At 41.9% G+C, this 19,590-nt stretch overlaps 2 protein-coding genes across 4 annotated transcripts in view; both read right to left on the reverse strand.

Moving 5' to 3' along the window:
- Positions 1–752: 752 nt before the first annotated feature.
- LOC122999446 (serine/threonine-protein kinase PAK 6-like) lies at positions 753–17,154 on the reverse strand. 2 transcript variants are annotated; one of them, XM_044376382.1, is made up of 11 exons: positions 16,746–17,154; positions 13,379–13,464; positions 10,881–10,944; positions 8,948–9,199; positions 5,823–6,419; positions 4,535–4,987; positions 3,899–4,032; positions 3,548–3,674; positions 2,138–2,263; positions 1,880–2,014; positions 753–1,073 (listed from the first exon to the last, which is right to left on the reverse strand). In XM_044376382.1, the coding sequence occupies exons 4-11, from the start codon at positions 9,152–9,154 to the stop codon at positions 906–908; spliced, it is 1,947 nt and encodes a 648-aa protein (XP_044232317.1). In that variant the 5' UTR covers positions 9,155–9,199; positions 10,881–10,944; positions 13,379–13,464; positions 16,746–17,154; the 3' UTR covers positions 753–905. The 2 variants fall into 2 exon arrangements, with proteins under 2 accessions (XP_044232317.1, XP_044232318.1); XM_044376383.1 differs by lacking the exon at positions 13,379–13,464.
- A 2,333-nt stretch (positions 17,155–19,487) lies between these two features.
- The window catches only part of bub1ba (BUB1 mitotic checkpoint serine/threonine kinase Ba), a 12,135-nt gene continuing 12,032 nt past the window's right edge, over positions 19,488–19,590 (reverse strand). For both annotated transcript variants that reach the window (XM_044376387.1, XM_044376386.1), the window contains exon 16: positions 19,488–19,590. This exon is cut by the window's right edge and continues 104 nt beyond it. In XM_044376387.1, the coding sequence (XP_044232322.1) occupies positions 19,577–19,590 (14 nt within the window). In that variant the 3' untranslated portion in view covers positions 19,488–19,576.

Below are 19,590 nucleotides of genomic sequence, written 5' to 3' on the forward strand. Positions count from 1 at the left end.
GACGTTTTAGACCAAACTGTCGATTAATTAACTGAAAAAATGTGCAGATGAAAAAGTCGTCAGTTGCAGCTGTAATCAGATGGACTCTTCACATCTCTGCGCTTTATAAAGGTTAAAGTCATGTGACGTCTTTCCTCTCTGACAGACAAACTAAAACCTCATGACCAGATACTGAGGTATATATATATACTGGTTGTACTGGTTTTATAATCACAGGTTCCTCTCCATAAAGTTGTTCTTAATACTACAAGTTTGAACCTTTTTTAACAGAATTCATCAGAAAACAGATTTAAATAAACAGTCCAGGATATTTAATTAATAACTTTACTAAGATGAAATGTCATAATAATAATAAAAACCTCCGACCTGTCAAACAGAGCAGGAGGTCAAACAGCAAACAGGAAGCAGCATAAACGTTCACCTGAACAGGTGACCTGACAGGAAGTGATGAACAAAACTGTCAAAATAAGATGCAGGAAGTGAACATGCAGGTGAACGTTCTCTGATCACTTCCTCCCCTCTGTGACATCACTTCCTCCCCTCTGTGACATCAGCAGCTTCAGGTGAACATGTCTCAAAGTTGGTCATCAGGTGGTCTCAGGTGGTCTCAGGTGGTCTCAGGTGTGTTCAGGTGGTCTCAGGTGGTCTTAGGTGTGTTCAGGTGTGTTCAGGTGGTCTCAGGTGGCCTCAGGTGGCCTCAGGTGGTCTCAAGTGGTCTCAGGTGGTCTCAGGTGGTCTCAGGTGGTCTCAGGTGTGTTCAGGTGGTCTCAGGTGGTCTTAGGTGTGTTCAGGTGTGTTCAGGTGGTCTCAGGTGGCCTCAGGTGGCCTCAGGTGGTCTCAAGTGGTCTCAGGTGGCCTCAGGTGGTCTCAGGTGGTCTCTGGTGGTCTCTGGTGTGTTCAGGCGTTCAGCAGAGCGACATGCGTTTGCGGTATTGCTCCACCAGCGGCACCAGGCAGCGCGGCGAGTCGGCCTGCAGCAGGAACGGGTGCTCCAGCAGGTCGGCGGCGCTGCAGCGCTGCTGCGTGTCGCGGGTCAACATGCAGCCCAGGAAGTCCTTCAGAACCGGAGACACCTGAACACAGAGAACATGACATCATCAACCACAACACAGCTGAGCGTGACATCATCAACCACAACACAGCTGAGCGTGACATCATCAACCACAACACAGCTGAGCGTGACATCATCAACCTCAACACAGCTGAGCGTGACATCATCAACCACAACACAGCTGAGCATGACATCATCAACCTCAACACGGCTGAGTGTGACATCATCAACCTCAACACAGCTGAGCGTGACATCATCAACCTCAACACGGCTGAGTGTGACATCATCAACCTCAACACGGCTGAGCGTGACATCATCAACCACAACACAGCTGAGCGTGACATCATCAACCTCAACACAGCTGAGTGTGACATCATCAACCTCAACACAGCTGAGTGTGACATCACTTTGGTTTTGCATCTTATTGTTTATGTTTTAACCTGAGTTTTAATAAATAAATGTATTTCCTGTAAACTCTTACATAGATTCTCTTCTGGTCGCGTTACTGAGCCAGTTTGTGATAAACGGAGGCTCGTTGGTCCAGTTGGACCCTCGATGTTACTGACAAACCTGGTTGGTGACCAGTTCATGAAAGCTAAACTGAGTTTGGTTTGGATGAAAGCAGCACCTGTCCCCAATTCATTTGCAAAACTATTTGTTTAGAACAGTATATCTATATATTTATATATATCTATATATTTATATATATCTACATATATTCATATATCTGTATATCTAGACTATATATATCTATACATTTATATATATCTGCATATATCTACATGTAGTTGTGATGGTTTTGGGTTAGAAAGACAACAGAGGACAAACCCTCTGGATGTTCTTCACGCTCGGTGCTGGTTCGTCTCTCAGCTTCTTCATGGCGGTGATCGGTGTGTCGCTGAAATACGGCGGCTCTCCGTCCACCATCTCCACCACCATGATGCCCAGAGACCAGACGTCCACCTGAAGGAAACAGGAAGCAGGTGTCACAGCTGATCTGTATTTACATCCCTTCATGTGTTGACGGTTTCTGAGACTGTTGAATGTTTTCAGATCGAACATTCAGGATGTGGATCAGTTTGTTACCTCGGTCCCGTACGCCGTTTTGGAGATCACCTCTGGCGCCATCCAATATGGCGTCCCCACTAGAGACTTCCTCTTCGGGACGTCTTTACTGATCTGAGCGCAGAAACCAAAGTCTGACAGTTTGATCTGCAGCAGGAGAGAAGAAGAGCCAGCAGTCAGCTGGTTGTTGTTATGTGTTCTTTAGAGACGCAACTAACGATTATTTTCAGTATCGATTAATCAATTAGTTGTTCGGTCTGTAAAATGTCAGAAAATGGTGAAAATGTTGATCAATGTTTCCCAAGATGACGTCATCAAATGTCTTGTTTTATCCACAACTATGAGATCTTCAGTTTACCGTCACAGAAACTAAAGAAACCAGAAATATTCACATTTAACAAGCTGGAATCAGAGAATCTGGACTTTTTTTCTTCAAAAATGACTCAAACGATTAATCGATTAACAAAGTAATTGATGACTAATTAAATAGTTGGCGACTAATCAATTAATTGACTAATTTTTGCAGCTTCGGGTGTTTCTCATATTTTTGTTTTTCATTAACATAATCGCAGCAGTTCAGCGTCACCACCAAACTCCAACTTATAAAACTAAATACTCATCAATAATATAACATTAACTAACATTACCAGATTTAAGGTAATGTGTGAAAAAGTGTTAATATAACAGACTCCAGCAGCACCCAGTACGACCTCAATAATAAACAGGAAGTTGAATTATCACCTTTCAGACAATATCAGCAAAAACTGAAACTTTATAAACTTCGTATATATAGAATTTATGGCAGATCTGTTGTAATGGATTGCATTAGATTGCACAGCCGTTCCTAATGACGTGGCTGGTGAGTGTTATTATTATTATTTTTATTTTTTCAATGGAAGTGATGGAGGATAAAATCCACAGTGTGTCCACACAGTCATTTAAAGTCTGTGTGAAGCTTCTATTCAGCTTCAGCAGTCTGAGTTAGTCATATCAAGTGGATATCTGACACATTTACAGTCTTTTTAGCATCAAATTCCCTCTTTGTGTTTCCTCGGACAGTGTTTCCCTGTTGAGCTGCAGGTGGAAGTATAGTAACAAAAAGAGGAACTTTGGCACTAAAAAGACTGTAACGTTGAAAGATATCTACTTGATTTGACTCATTTGGACGCTGAAGCTTCATATTAGCTTCAGACTGTGGATTTTGTCCTCCATCACTTCCATTGTAAGGTCATTATGAAGGGATCCTCTAACGGTCAGTATGAACAGGAGGAATGATTACAGCAAGAAACACAGCTTTAATGTTCATTTGATGACTGACTGTTGGTTTAAGACACACTTGAAAAACTGTGAACTCGTCCTTTAAGGTGTGTGTGTGTGTGTGTGCGTGTGTGTGTGTGTGTGTGTGTGTGTGTGTGTGTGTGTGTGTGTTACCCTCCCGTCCAGTGTCAGCAGGATGGAGTCGCTCTTGACGTCTCTGTGGATGACGCCCTGAGAGTGAAGATACGACAACGCCTGCAGGACGCCTTCACACACCGTCGCTATCTGTTCTTCATTCAGCCTGACACACACACACACACACACACACAGACACACACACACACAAACACACACACACACACATACACACACACACACACACACACACACACACACACACACACACACACACACACAAACACACACACACACACACACAAACACACACACAAACACACACAGTATTAAACCACACACAGCTCTGAGGTGAACACCTGTGTGTGTTCGTGTCGACTTCCTGCTCACCTGGTTTCACTGACGATGTTGGTGAGAGCGCCGCCCTGCAGGTACTCCATGATGACCCAGAGCTCCTCCTCCACCAGAGCGCTGCGGAACATCTGCACCACGTTCTCGTGCCGGTAGTCCCTCATGATCACCACCTGACATCACACAATAGGTGACATCACACAACAGGTGACATCACACAACAAGTGACATCATACAACAAGTGACATCATACAACAAGTGACATCATACAACAAGTGACATCATACAACAGGTGACACCATACAACAGCTGACAGGTGAACCTGCTGATGTCACTGCAGCAGGTAACACAAGGTGTCAGATGTCTGACGTGTTTGAGGACAGCAGGATTAATAAATTACTGAAACAATCAAATGATGAAATCAAGTCATTAAAATGATTATTGATTCATTATCTGTTGATGGTCTGATTGATTAATCGACTGATCATTTCTAGTTGTGAGTTTAAAATTTTATTCAAAACATCAAAAAGTGTCAAACGTCACCGTCTAAACTCTGCTTTGCTTCCCACCTGATTCCTCAAACTGACCATCTGATCATCTGCTGCGTCTTTAACCAAACGGCATGCTGGGAACATGAACCAGGAAGCCCCGCCCCCCCCCCCACGCCACCTTTACCTCGTTGAAGAGAAGCTCTCGGCGCTGTTGTTTCCTCACGTCCATCATCTTCACGGCCACCTGCCGCCCGCTGAGCTTCTCTCTGGCGATGCACACCACGCCCGTCGAGCCCTCGCCGATCTTCATGAAGTTCTCCAGCGTCGCCCGCGGGTCCCCCGGGTCCACCACCATCTGCAGAGCCGCCTTGAACTGATCGTGAGTCACCTTTGGAGCGCCGCTGTCAGGCGCTGTAGCAGGTGTGGTCTGCTGCTTGGAGACCTGGGGGGAGGAGGGGCAGCGTCCCGGGGAGCCCGTGGGGGAGGGGCGGGGCTGGTTCAGGAGCGTCTGGGTTTTTGGAGAAAGTCCAATGTTGAAGCTGGAGGAGGGGCGCAGGGAGCGCTGAGGCAGCCCTCTACCTGTGAGGGGGCTGCTGGTGCTGTTCGGGGGGGGCAGCAGGGAGGGCGAGGAGGTCAGCTGGAGGAGAAGAAGAACAAATAATATCTGCAGTTATTCATCCCTCCGAGCTGTCAGCTGTTTTTGAGAACTTACACGTGTCGTGCTGCTCAGAAAACATCAACATCTATTTTGGTGGATTTGAAAAATTAAGTTCATTATTTTCTACTTATTTATTTCATAAAATTTATCTGAATGATGAAATATTGACAGAAGAGGAGCAACACAAAGCTGATGTTATTTAAGTTGTGCAAACTAAAAAACGTCTAATTAATCAATTTGAACTGAACAGCTCTGCTCCTCTGCTCATATTCACAAAGACTCATTTATATGTTTAAAATACAATAAACATGAATGAGTCCAAATGTTGAATATAAGATCAAAAAGTTCTTAAAATGTCCTGAAATCTTGGAACAAACAAGATCAGATCAATAAAATATTGTGTCATCTGCATAGAAACGGTCGTTTTCATCAGGTAGAGACTGAGCAGGTTGTTGATGTGAACACAGAGCAGCAGTGGTGTAAGAACAGATCCATGAGGAACATCTGGAGGAAACCACAGGAAGCTTTACAGGAAGAGTTTGTTCTTGCTGAGAGTTAAATGTTCAACAGCAAATTATAATTTTACACTTCAGATTTTGTGCAGAAAAAACAAACAACATGTTAATCAGAGAGCTGCTTGTTGGTGGATGTTGTTACCTCCAGACAGAGCGACGCTAGCTGTTTCCACCTGTTTCCAGTCTTTATGCTAAGCTAAGCTAACTGGCTGTAGCTTCATATTTAGACATGAGAGAGGAATCAATCTGAAGACCTGACAATAAAACTGTTAACTGTTCCTTTAGAGGACGGGTCTCACCTTGAGGTCGTAGGAGGAATGAGGCCTTCTGGGAGTTTGTGTGGAGGAGGACAGCAGGTCGGGCAGCTGGTTCACAGGTGTTTTGGGTCTCAGCTGAGGTCTGCTGTTGGTCTCCAGAGTCTGCAGGTTATAGTGGCAGGAAGTCGGCCTCTGTCTGCTCACCCCACCTGTCTGTCCACGCCCCTCTCTTAGCCCCGCCCCCTCGCTGCGAGCGTATTGTCCACCTGTTAAACCTGTCCTCTGAGGCGCGGGAGGCGTGGCCTCAGACAGAGTCCCCACCTCGCAGGTGGACTTTGCTCGTGGCAGAGCTCCGTTCAGTTTGGGGCTGCCGCCCTCGCCGCGAACCTGTCGGATCCTGTCCTGCCAGTAGGTGGAGCTCCCGTTATTCTTCCTGTCGCCACGGTGACTGAGCTCTTTGTACTGGTACGATTCGTCCTCTGCCAGTTCTCCCAGTCGGCCCAGCGACTGTGCCCGTTTCCGTGCCGACGGGCTGCTGCGGCGCAGAGAATTGGAGCCGGTGACGGACAGGCGGCTCATCTCAGCGATCACGTGAGAGATGTAGTCACCATGACCGATGAAGCTGCCGCGGCAGATCCTCTGTACAGGAAGTCACATGATCACATGTTTACATGTCAATATTCACTCAAAACATGATTCACAGACATCAGTTGATTAAGAAGAGTCGAGTAAAGAGAAACAGCTGACAACTGAACTGAGTTTAAATTAAATATAGAGATTTAGGACATTTGATTCAGTGTTTCTGTATTAGCAGCAGCAGCGGTGGCGGCGGCGGCGGGGGGGTGGGAGGGGAGGTGTTAGTTCAGTAGCCTCTCAGTCGGTGGGAAAAGCAGTTTGACAGTCTGGTGGTTCTGGTTCAGATGTTAGAGTGAGTTTATTGGAGGTATGAGAGGAGGTTTAGTTCACTACATATATAAGGTTTTGGTTTGGTTACTCTGTGATCAGTTTGGTTTGTTTGATGTGAATCAGGTGACTCCTGCGCTCTGTCTACACTAACAGTATGTTCTTTGGCATAAATACACTGAGACTGTGGAGAAATATTATCAGCATTTATAGTAAAACTTTGATTTGTGGCAACAAACGGTGAAAGTGCAGAAGTGAATCCTGTTAATGTTTGTCGAGCAGGACATTCAGCCAATTTGTTTTTGCGTTTGAAACCAAAAACAGAAGTCACATGGTTTTTTCCTTTTTTCATTTTAAACCAAAAATAAATCACGTGATCTATTCCTTTTTGATTCCCAACGAAAACCCAGAAAGACCATTCAATACTGGTTTAGAAATCAAGTATTTTTGTCAGTTTTGTACGATAGCAGAAGCGGCTACATTAGCCTACCCATGATCCTCGGCGACCGTTGCTATGGTGAAGACTCCTCCCGCTTCACCTCTAGTACTTATTAGTGACATCACCATGATGTCACCGTGATGTCACCATGATGACGCCGTGTTCCCAGATATGGTCACGGTTGTTCTACCTGACAGAAGTGTTGGACAGAACCTGCAGATGACAGTAACAGAGTAGAGGGGGGGGGGGGGGGGCAGGACCTTCTTGGGTCCGAGCTGGACGTCAGTGATGCTGGACGGGTCCACTAGGGGGCGCTGCTCGATATTCAGATTTACCGTTTTGGGGTTTTGAATGACAAATGAATTACGAATTATCCGATGACACCCGGACCTTAAACCCTGTGAACTCTACACAGGTCAGAGGTCAGCTCAGGGTCCTATCTGATGTAATGACTGTGATGAACAGCGGTTCTGATCTGTGAACAAGGTGACATCACTGTGACGTCACTGATGGGTCAGAAACACGAGCCGTCAGACGATCAGACAGGAAACAAACCAACAGTTCATCCGCTGACACGAGGAAACAACATGACTCAGCAGAAACATCAAGTAGAACTATATTACTTTATATATCACTAATTTACTACTTTATAGACTGTTAACGCAAGGATTTTACTGAGCTCTTTATTTTCTGTACATTTCTTCATGTTTGGATCCAAACCAACAATGAACTGATCTACTAACAAGTATTGTGTGTGTATCAAAGCTGATATATCTTATCGTATATATCATATCTATATATCTTATATATATATCTTATGTCAGAGAGCCACACTGCTGTACTGGGTGAAATGTTCCTTCATCACCATGAACACATCGTCCTGCTGCCAGAAATACTCACTAGAGCACTAAATGTGGATTAATCCGCCGCTGAAAATAGTCCCCAACAAATGCAACGTTTCCTCCTGTTTGAGTAACGGTTGCTGAAAGCTACAGTGAGCAGCTGTGGGAGGAAATTACTGAGCCTCTTTTAAATGAAACTATATTTGCGAGCTGTTTATTAAATATTTATGTCTCCAGTAGGAACCAACGAGCTCGGAGCTGAAAGTCAGACTAACATGTTGGATTTGGACTTTTCATGAGATTTGTTGACAATAAGAATAATATGTGTATGTTCGTTTGTTTAGAAACAGCTCAAAGACAAACAACAGCGATCAGGTTTTCAGTCGTTTTTTCACACATTTTCTCTTTTCAAATGTCAAGAAGTTTGACAAACCTTCTGTCTGATCGTCTGACTGCTCCTATAGATCCAGTATATACAGACACTGCTGGTTTATTTACCTGAAGGAGAGAAGCCAACTACAACTCCCAAGGTGCAATTCAGCAAGAAGCATCCAATCACAGAGCTTCAGCTGACAGAAGCTAAAGACTGAACTGACTTTTCATTTCTGGGTCACTTTGAGTGAATTCTGCAACTATGGCGCCGCCTTTTGTTTACAATTGCAACATCGAAGCACTTTAAATTCACTACTGCTCTGATTCACACCTTCTTCTCCATGGCAACAGCAGCTGAGGATCATGGGTACTGTAGTATTTAGATGTCTCAGAAACGAGATGTCGTAGTTTACAGAAGGAATCTGAAACATGAATACCGACTTCTCCTCCCGCTTCACCTCTAGTACTTATTAGTGACATCACCATGATGTCACCGTGATGTCACCATGATGACGCCGTGTGCCCAGATATGGTCACGGTTGTTCTACGTGACAGAAGTGTTGGACAGAACCTGCAGATGACAGTAACAGAGTAGAGGGGGGGGTCAGGACCTTCTTGGGTCCGAGCTGGACGTCGGTGATCCTGGACGGGTCCACTAGGGGGCGCGGCCTCCTCAGTGTGTCGATGACGCTCTGCCACTGCGGCGGCAGACCCACGTAATGTCCCGTGGCGACGTTGAAGGATGTGTGGACGCGGTGCTGGAAGTCCTGTGGTGCTGAGATCTCCGGCCTGTGCTTCTTCTTCTTACGGCGGAACATCACCGCGGCAACGACGCAGCGGCTGCAGCCGAGCAGCGGTGAGACCTGAAGGAGACAACAGGAAGTAGCACGCTCAGCGCTGGAGGAACAACAACAATACTGATCGGACAAGATGGAGGAACCAAACACACACACACTAAACTACACACTGATGTCATATCAAAGCTTAGAAAAAGGTTAAAAACTGAATGTTTGTCAGACGGTTTAAACATCTTTACAGTTAGTTTCAGTTAGTTTCAGTTAGTTTCAGTTAGCTTCAGTTAGCTTCAGTTAGTTTCAGTTAGCTTCAGTTAGCTTCAGTTAGCTTCAGTTAGTTTCAGTTAGTTTCAGTTAGCTTCAGTTAGCTTCAGTTAGTTTCAGTTAGCTTCAGTTAGTTTCAGTTAGCTTCAGTTAGCTTCAGTTAGTTTCAGTTAGCTTCAGTTAGCTTCAGTTAGTTTCAGTTAGCTTCAGTTAGTTTCAGTTAGCTTCAGTTAGCTTCAGTTAGCTTCAGTTAGTTTCAGTTAGCTTCAGTTAGCTTCAGTTAGTTTCAGTTAGCTTCAGTTAGCTTCAGTTAGCTTCAGTTAGTTTCAGTTAGCTTCAGTTAGCTTCAGTTAGTTTCAGTTAGCTTCAGTTAGCTTCACTTAGTTTCAGTTAGCTTCAGTTAGCTTCAGTTATTGATGTGCAGTGTAATCACTGAAACTGTCTAAATTGCAGATTAATTTATGTTATAAACACATCTCAATAATCCTCCAAAATGTGCAGTTTTGAAGTAAATGGATAAAACTGATCACATGTCACACGTCACATGATCTCACACACGTCAGCTGATTATTAACTTATATGAAGGAAAATGTTTCAGCACATTTATTTTTCTTTGTTTCAGGTTCAGAGGAGAAGTGAATGTTGTTGGACTTTAAATGAATAAAGAAAAATGAAATGTACAAATGAGTAAAGAACGTATAAATATACATATTATGTATAAATTAATATTTAACAAATGACGGAACGTTTTTAATGCGTCTCTGTGCTGCAGCTCGTTAGTCTGATATGTTAATGTGTTATATAATTCTTACATAATCAGCCAATCAGAGCAGCCCTCGCCTCGTTATCAGAGAGGCTGCATTAAAGTAGGACACACTGAAACTAATTAAACACAACATGACACTAATTTAACATCAGCACTAATCGTCCCCGTCATTTCCTTCCAGAGCTTTCTACCAGCCGTCAGTCATCTTCAGCCACGTTTCACAGGAAACTTATTTATGTTTTAATTAAAATGATCACAGCTCTGCAGCCTCCATCTCCATGACAACCAAACAAACTCCATCCACCGATGATGAAAACCATGTTATATGGTTGAAAGCTGCAGGAAACATCAGTAGGTGGGATTTTTACCATTAACTCACTGTTATTATTATTATTATTATTATTATCATTATTATTATTATTATTATTATTATCATTATTATTACTGTTGTTGTTGTTGTTGTTGTTGAGTCATAAGAGGAGCTTTTATCGTGTTTTCAAGTTTTTATTTGTTATTTTATTTGTAGTTGTTTGTTTCTTTTAAATTATATTAAATTCATCTAGTTTTTACTTTTCAGTGAAAATTGTACCAAATGTCAGTTTTATAATCTGCATTAAAAAAAACAAAACAATGAAAACTTAACATTTCACACATGATATGTTTTGTTTCACTAGCAGACTCTATTAATTATTTATTATTATTTTATTTAGGATCTCTCACCTGTGTCGATGTCTGTCAGGTGAAGCAGGTGACGTCCTGTTTGGTTCAGATCAGCTCGACTCGACTGGAAGGAAACAGAGAGACTGTTTGTTAACTGGGAGTGGAGGATGTGATCCGCTGAGAGGAGGAGGAGGAGGGTCAGCTGATCTTCCTCCTCTCCTCTCTGCATGTATGGCAGGTGATCGGTGCCACAGATCTGAAGATAATCTGAGGACTGAATCGATGCTGTTTTTATGAGATAAAAGTAATGAGATTATTGAACGTTTATCTGTAATCTGAGCTTCAGGAGTCAGATGAACAAAAACATAAACACATAAACACGTGTATGTTGTCTTTTGCTACATATTACTGGTATTAATAGAAGAAGAAGAGCCCGTTTGCTAAAGTAGAAAAACAAGATGAGAGAACAGATTCATGTTGTTCATCAGTTTTTATTCAGCAGATCAAATTATGTTTAATGTGAATTATAAACTTTATTCTAATGGCTGCTGTGATGTCATTGATATGTTTATTTATCCTTATTTGTCCTGTTCTCTCCTGTTTTAGTTGATTCATGATATTTACTTTCCTGACGGGATTCATGTCATGATTTAAGACATTTGTGTTGACTGGTTTCAGTGGGAAGTTACCATTTAGACAGTTTATGATGGTGTAAACAGGATCCCAGCTGACACGTTTGTTTAACTCACCTCGCAGCTGTTGGCTTTTCAGCCAATCAGTGAACAGCAAGACTAAAGTGTTCCTGTCTGTGTGATGTGAACATCAGCTGCTGTTCAGTCATTTAATACACAGCAGCAGTAATTTACTCTCTAAATATTAAAGCTTTATTCTCCTGCCAGTGTGAGGAGGATACAGGAGGTGGGACAACCCCCTGCATCTGCTTCGACCAATCAGGTAACATCACCTACTCCCGCCTCTTGGGATAGCTGTGACATCATCAGGCATGTGACATGTGTTCCTCCAATCAGAGAAACAGAGGTTGACCACTGGCCTAAAGATGTGTGAAGAAGTCTTTCCTCAAAATAAAGTCTGAGGTTGTAAAGTCAACAGTTCTCATTATTTGATAAGTGGCATCAAACCACAAAAACACAAGATTTTGTTCAGTTGCAGGAACGTGTTTTGCAGTTTAAAGTATCGTTGTGCATCGTATCAAACATACTGTGTTTGTCCAAACTCTGATGAACCTCGTTCTCTGCTGCTCCTGACGAAGGTTCTGAGGGTTGGGAAGCATTTAGGTCTAATCTCTGTTCTCCTGTTTCTGTTAAGTGAGGAGTTATGTCCCAGATTTGTTTGTTTGTTTGTTTGTGTTTGAGAAGGTAATTTTAGCTTCAGTTCCCTTCTGTTTGTTGTTTTGCTGTTGGCCCAACCTGAAAATGCCCTCCGAGGACGGGACAGAGAGGTCAAATAAGAAGCTAATTTAATGCAAAAGTTAAAACTCACTCGTCCAAAACAGGTAACGAGTTCAAAGTAAGGAGGCAGAAAGTCAGGTGATAAAAGGGTAAAAAGGTTCAAACTACAGGATCAGATAGGACCAGGATCAGATAGGACCAGGATCAGATAGGACCAGGATCAGATAGGACCAGGATCAGATAGGACCAGGATCAGACAGGACCAGGATCAGATAGGACCCGGATGACTAGAAAGTCCCATAAAGAACAACTGGTTTCAGTGGTATGAGGACAGAATGAAGTGATTTAAATATAAAATGTTAATCTCGTCTATGAACTTTCCCTTTAAATGATCTCCAACAGTCAGAAACACTGAGCGGCTGTTGACATGTGATACACTGACAGCCTGTAGGATGGGTGTACACGGAGCTCTGGGATTTAAAACACACTGACTGGTTTCAGTTTACAACAATCTGATCCCAGTCAGACTCCCAGTCACCAAACTGGGAGAACAACAAACACTAAACCAGAGTTCACTGACAGAGTCTGTTAATCAGTTTTATAATGATTACATTCTTCAATGATGAATGATGAAGATAGAATATTATTATTATTATTATTATTACACACACTCCCTGATTGATAACATCGATATGACATCGATAATTCAAACAGCAGCTACTTTAACTTTAACACTCAGACTGTCTCTGATGATTCAACAGGAAATCATCTTTAAATCTGACCAGTTTCAGCAGATTTAGCAAGTTTTCACATGTTCAGATAGACACTGTCTGTAAAATCTGCTTCATATTTAGTCACATCTGTCTCGTCTGAACACTGAAACACTGCGATCAATACTCCTGATCACACGCCGCTCTGCGAAGTGATTCACATACTGACTTCCTGTCATGTAAAGATGAATCTAAACCTTCAGCTGAAGTTAACGAGGCTTCATCTTCTAAACAGCGACGCGGTTTTAGTAACAAATCCATACTTTATAATTCTGTTTCTGTAACACAACATACAAGATTACATTTACTACTAAAGTGTGTGTGTGTGTGCGTGTGTGTGTGTGTGTGTATGTGTGTGTGCAGGGTGTGACTGACATACCTGAGGAATCAGACCGACGCGCTACATGACCAGACAGCTCCGCTCTGACTCGTCCGCGTGGCTGTAAATCATCGCAGCGGTTCGACCTGAACCAACAAAAACTCAACTTCAGACTCTCAGTGATTCACAGAAACACTCAGCTGATCGTCTGCTGCTGGTCGAACCTGCTGTGACGTCATGACGACAACGGCAACCATCGGTTCACTGACGAATCACATGAGACATTTCACTCTGAAACACTAAAGCAAACCTCATGGTGGCGCTACAGGAAAGGTCAGAGGTCACCAAAGTCAGTAGGATTCATCCTCTGAGGAGCATGAACGTCTGAACTAAATGTGCCAATCGATCATGTTGAGATAAATCCAGAGCTGCAGCGATTAATCAATTAGTCGATTAACAGAATATTAATTAGCCGATACTTTGAAGATCAGTTACTCGTTTCAGACATTTTTTAAGCAAAAATCCTCAAAATTTTCTGGTTTCAGCCTTAAATGTGAGTTTCTGCAGTGAGTCGAACATCTTTCAGTTTTGGACAAAACAAACAAACTAAAGACGTCACTGTCGGCCCGGAGACATTTTAAATCAATGAATCAATAATGAAAATAATTGTTATTGCAGCCAAAACGTTGACCTGAAAGTCAGTAAGATTCATCCTGAGGGAAATGTGAGCATCCAGAGAGAAGAGTGTTTACTGTGTTTGTGGAGATAAAATACATACAGATGTTACAAACCACAATGTTAAACTGGGAAGTGGTTTGATGCGGTTTTGGGCATCATCAGGGACCAGGACTCCCCCAACAGCCAAACACAACATGAACCTGCTGTTACTGAAACATGCAGGACTCTGAATCTGTATCTTTGCAATGAGAACAACAACTCCCATAATCCCACGCTACTTTATGACATCATCAACCTCCGTTTTTCGTTATTGTTCTGAATGAGACGACTAACAGCAGAAAATGACATATTGTGTGTTTCAGGTTCAGCAGTTCAAACTTAACGTCTTTATAACATCAGTGTCACAAAGTGCAGATTCACTAAAGTCTCACAGCTACTAACTGCAGCTGGAACTGTTGCTAAGTTAGCTGAAGCTAACGTTAGCATGCTAATATCTGAGCTGTTTAGACTGAAGAGTGAAAGAGGTGATATGAAATATGGCCGACTGATCTGAGCTCACACTTTACACTCAGAAAAAACACAACAACTCAAATTACTAAACCAATAACATCAGACTGAATGAGCACACAACAACAGTTAGCTTAGCATAATCTCACTGTAAGCTGTATGAATACTACTGATTCTGAAACTCACATATTTCTGCAGGTATAGAAATAAAACAAAGTCACACCTATAATCACAAAGGATTAAAGGTTCAGTTTATTTCATCTTTTAGCTCCTAAAACTTATTTTTGGAAATTCAGTTACAGCTCGTGACGCTACAGTCACTTCCTGTTTACATAGTTGGTTGTTTCTTACTGGACGCCGCCACACGTTTCCTAGCAACCGTTTACACATGACTAAAGTGTTTACGTACTAAGACGTTTAACTTTTAATGATGCAACCTGATTTAGTAAATCATTAGTATGAAACTAGTTTGTTGTTTCTGAGAAGTTTTAGACTTTACAGCTGCTGGAACACAGTGCAGGTTCTGGGGAGAACCAGATAACAGGTTACAGGTAACAGGTAACACGTTACAGGTAACAGGTTACAAGTTACAGGTAACAGGTAACACGTTACAGGTAACAGGTTACAAGTTACAGGTAACAGGTAACAGGTGGGTCAGATCCTGCAGATGAGGAGCAGTGAGAGACTCAAAGTGTTGCTCAGGTTTACGTCATCAACGTCCAGCAAGAGCGTTTGAATATTTACAGACAAAACAACCAGCAGAGCAAAAACCTGTGAATCAGCTTCACTAAAACATATAACAGTCACCATTAAGAGAAGAAGACCAGGTTTGGGTCTGTTTTTTCTTTATAGTTTCATCACAGACACCCGAGGTCAAAGGTCAAACTGAAGGATGTGTGAACTGTACAACTGAAACAGTGACAATCATCCCAGATATCACTGCTGCGAGGTTCAGGCTCTTCAAGAGTTTACAGTCTGAACTGAAACTGTTCAAATCTGGAATAACTTCTAAAAATCATGTCTGCTGATGTTTTAAGTTTAACAGTAAAAAGAAGAACAAAAGTAGAATTTTATTTGTGTAGAACGGAACCAGAAGTCCTCACAGCAGAGGACAAAGCAGGTAATGAGGCTGAACTCAGGTGGGTCAGAGCCAAACTGTCTCAGGTGTTCAGGAGGAAATACAACAGCAGGTAACACCAGTTACCTGCATCCTCTTCATCACTAAACCAGCCCTGCAGGCCGGCGACAGCGACAGGACACTCTGATAGACTCAACCACGTCTATGCACACTTCCCCACATACCCCCCCCAGGACTGATGAGCAGGTCCTCTGCCTAACAACAGCTGAGGCGAGGACCACTGTCTCCAGTGTGAAGCCTCACAAAGGACACCTACACAAGTACGCTTCTTCAGCTCTGCCTTTAGTAACATCATCCTGCAGAAGCTGATTGAAAAGCTGAACCTTCTCAGCTTCAACAACACATTATATTCTTTATTTATATATTATATGTATATCTTTATATTTTTAAACCTTCATTTTAAGTTCTTGTTCAGTTTAAATACTTCTTACATGTACGTTACCTTTGTTCTAACCGCAGTGGAGGTTCTGTGTCGTGTCTAACTATTTAAACCTGGTTCTGTAAAGAACCTAACTGGGTCCCTTTATGGTTCTTCATTCATTTTCAAATGAAGGTTCTTAATAGAACCATTTGAACCTGGTTCTACAGAGAAGCTAACACGGTTCTTAACCATTTCCTGATACTACATAGAACGTTTCTTCACTGAGTGGACTGTTACGTTTTCATAATGTCTATGATGGTTCTTGATGGTTCTCTATAGAACCAATTAATCCTGCTGCTGAAGCTTTTCAACAAGTTCTATAAAACAGCCAAATAATTCAGCACACGATCCTAAAATAATCTTTCTGGTTCTCTGTAGAACCTCATTTCATTAAAGAACCGACTATTAAATTAAAGTGTTTCGTCACTGTTCAATAAAGGTTCTACAGCCTGGTACTGTAGAACCTTTATCACAGCGTTCTTTACATTCACAGTCTCAGTATTTGACAGAACAAGTTACATAAACTCATAACTGATAAACTGGAGAGTTTCTGATGCAGAACAGACCGGTTTTACCTTCTTAAAAGGTTCTTCACAGTTTAGAGAAGGTTCTGTGAGGAACCATTTCAGTCTGGTTCTGTAGAGAACCGGACTGGTTCTCAGCCTGCAGGAACATGAACTCACCTGTCCAGCAGAGTCCAGCTGCGTCCAGGTGTGATCGCTCTGTCCGGTTCCTGCTGCCGCTCTCCTCCTCCGACACTGACTCTCTGTCTGCTGCTGACTCCTCCCCCTTCACACACACACACACACACACACACACACACACACACACACACACACACACACACACACACACACACACACACACTCACCCCTCCCCCACCTGGCGCGTCCCTGTCTCACCTTGTTTCAGGTATGAAGGCGGAGTTTAGTTTGACTGACAGTTTGTTGCTTCTGTCTCTTCAAAATTCGAATTCAAATAAACTTTATTAACACGACTGTGGTCAGTTTAATCATTAACAAACAAGTAAAACTAATAAAACACTGAGTCTGCAGGAGGAGAAACAAACAGTCAGAACTGAACACAGAAAACTGAATGAAGGAAAAGTTTGACCAGTTAGACATGAGTCACTTCTTAAAGGTGCAACCAGATCTAGATGTGAACCACAGTGTGTCTGTGAATGTTTTTACCATCTTTGGAAGGTTTCATGTTTTAATGTGGATTTTCTGACACAAAAAAGACCCTTAAAAGTAAAAATAAAGCAGATTATCATTCATTACAAACACTGTGCAGCTAAATGTTTTCTGATGCTGTTAAAGGTTCAATCAACAGAAAAAATTAAGATGTTTCTTTTGAAATTGAATGTATACAGTTAAAAGCACTTCTGATTTGTTCTTACAGCTTATAAATATAAAACTCTGCAGTCTGAAGATGAAGGAGGTATTCTATCTCTCTCTCTCTCTCTGCAGGCTGCAGCTTGCCTCGCTCGGCCCTCAGGCAGAAAGACGGTGACTCACAAAACAAACCGACTCTTCAGTTTAACTCACAGCAAACATCCAAATGAATGAAATAAACCAGCTTTAATATGTGGAAACTGCAGGTTTAACATGAGATATAACAAGTTTATCATGTAAATCTACTTTAAACTTTACTTTGTGCTTCATGTCATGTAGTTTCCATGGTAACAAGTAATATTTTAATATGAGCTTTAACATGCTGAACTCACATGTAACACTGATGTTTCCTCAGTGTGTTCAACCTAGTAAAACCCCCCTCTGGGCTTCAGACTCTCTGACAGACTACAGGTCCTTTATTTTGAGTGGAATGATCCTTTTAAAGGACACTTCCTGTTGGTGGCTGCATGCAGAGCGCCCTCTGCTGGTCTCAGTGAGCAAATTCATACTCAGAAATTTTATATCCATCATCCATGTGGAGCTTTCAAACCTAAAACACTTCTTCATGTCATCAGGTCATAATTTCAATATCAAATGTTCTTTCTCTGTTTTACTCTCTCAGTTTATTTCATTGTGATGTTATGTTGTCTGAGTCACATTTATCATTTTCTGTTTTCTCCATAATGCACCTCTTCCTCCCACTGCTGACTGCTGTTCACTCGTCAGCAGCAGCGTCATTAATCACGACTCGTTATGGAGTAAAGAAGCAGAGCCTTCAAACCTTACTGCTGCCTCAAAGTTCAGCTTCAACTTTGACCTTGTTTGTTGGAGACGTTTCAGATCACAACACATGAAAAGTGTCCTGTTTCTGTTTCAGAGTCCCTGAACGCCACATACAGACCAGGACTTTGGCAGGAAGAAGCAGTGAAGGAGAATAACAGTCAGAGGTTCAAAGAATCTGCACTTTCATGTTGATGATGTAAACTAGAGATTTACCATTTCTACTATAAACTGCAGTGAAACATGCTGACGGTAACACAGCAAATCATTCCCATCACCATCATTATTGTGGTTATCGTTGATCTCAGACACTGAACACACAGCAGCTCTCTGCTTCATTAGCAGTTATTGTTATTTAGCCATAAGCGGCCTGTAAAGCCCCTTTAACACCTGCAGTCCTGCTGGGATCAATGTTCAGGGGAATCTGTAACACCAACTTCCCACATAAAGAACCAGTAACATAACAGGAAAAATGCAGCTGTGTTGTGAATGAAAGCAGCAACATTACAGGGACGAACACGTTATAACTGTTATTTAGGTTCTGTGAGCATTTACAGATTTCCCTGCTTTTAAAAATAAGTGTAACTGTTAACACCTACAACACTTCCTAACATTTAAGAGTTCTTGTTCTCCAGAAATCAATCAAAACTTAGTGGATTTCCAGAATATGAACGTGTTGAATCTGAGAGACATTGAGCTGCGTTTAGTGATTTATTGTCTGAAACTTTGAACCTGCTTTTGTTTACAATGTTTATGATTTTATTTCTCAGAGTCCTGTGAAGCTGAAACATACAGACCTGATCATGGTCGAGTCATTTAACTGTATTTTAACACTATTAGCAACATTTCAGGATTATCGTGATACTGTTGACTGTGATATTTCTACCTACGATAATAATAGTGTGAACATGTGATACTGACACACCTGCTGTAGATCTACTGCTACTGAATCCAGACCTTCATCCTCTGGACCTAAAGACTTCAGATATAATGTGACATGTTTACCTGTCTGAGTTCGCTGAGCCTCACGTTTCCATGGTGATGAATCTAAAGTCCTGTAACCCATCAGACACTATTTCTGAACAGTTCTTAACGGTACTGATGATTATAAATGTATTATCTGTATCATTATTATTATTATTATTATTATTATTATTATTATTATTATCATCATTATTATTATTATTATAAGCTTCTCCTGTGAACTTGTGTGTGTGTTGTGATGTTTGGATATAACAGCACAACGCAAAATCCTCTAAAACATCCTTTTTATTTATTTAGTTAGAAAGAAAAACACAGATATGGAGACAAACGAGCAGACAGAATAAATAGACGATGTTTCAGTGGTAAAGTG

Source organism: Thunnus albacares, chromosome 16 (genome assembly GCF_914725855.1).
Source record: "Thunnus albacares chromosome 16, fThuAlb1.1, whole genome shotgun sequence".
Classification (NCBI taxonomy): Eukaryota; Metazoa; Chordata; class Actinopteri; order Scombriformes; family Scombridae; genus Thunnus; species Thunnus albacares.

What these genes read in the sequence shown, in the direction of transcription:
- LOC122999446 (XM_044376383.1), bottom strand. Translation starts at nt 9,154, where the DNA reads ATGTTCCGCCGTAAGAAGAAGAAGCACAGGCCGGAGATCTCAGCACCA. An exon ending in GAGAGCTTCTCTTCAACGAG is followed by an intron (nt 4,033 to 4,534) that starts GTAAAGGTGGCG and finishes GTGTGATGTCAG; the next exon opens with GTGGTGATCATGAGGGACTA. An exon ending in AAACGGCGTACGGGACCGAG is followed by an intron (nt 2,015 to 2,137) that starts GTAACAAACTGA and finishes TGTTTCCTTCAG; the next exon opens with GTGGACGTCTGGTCTCTGGG.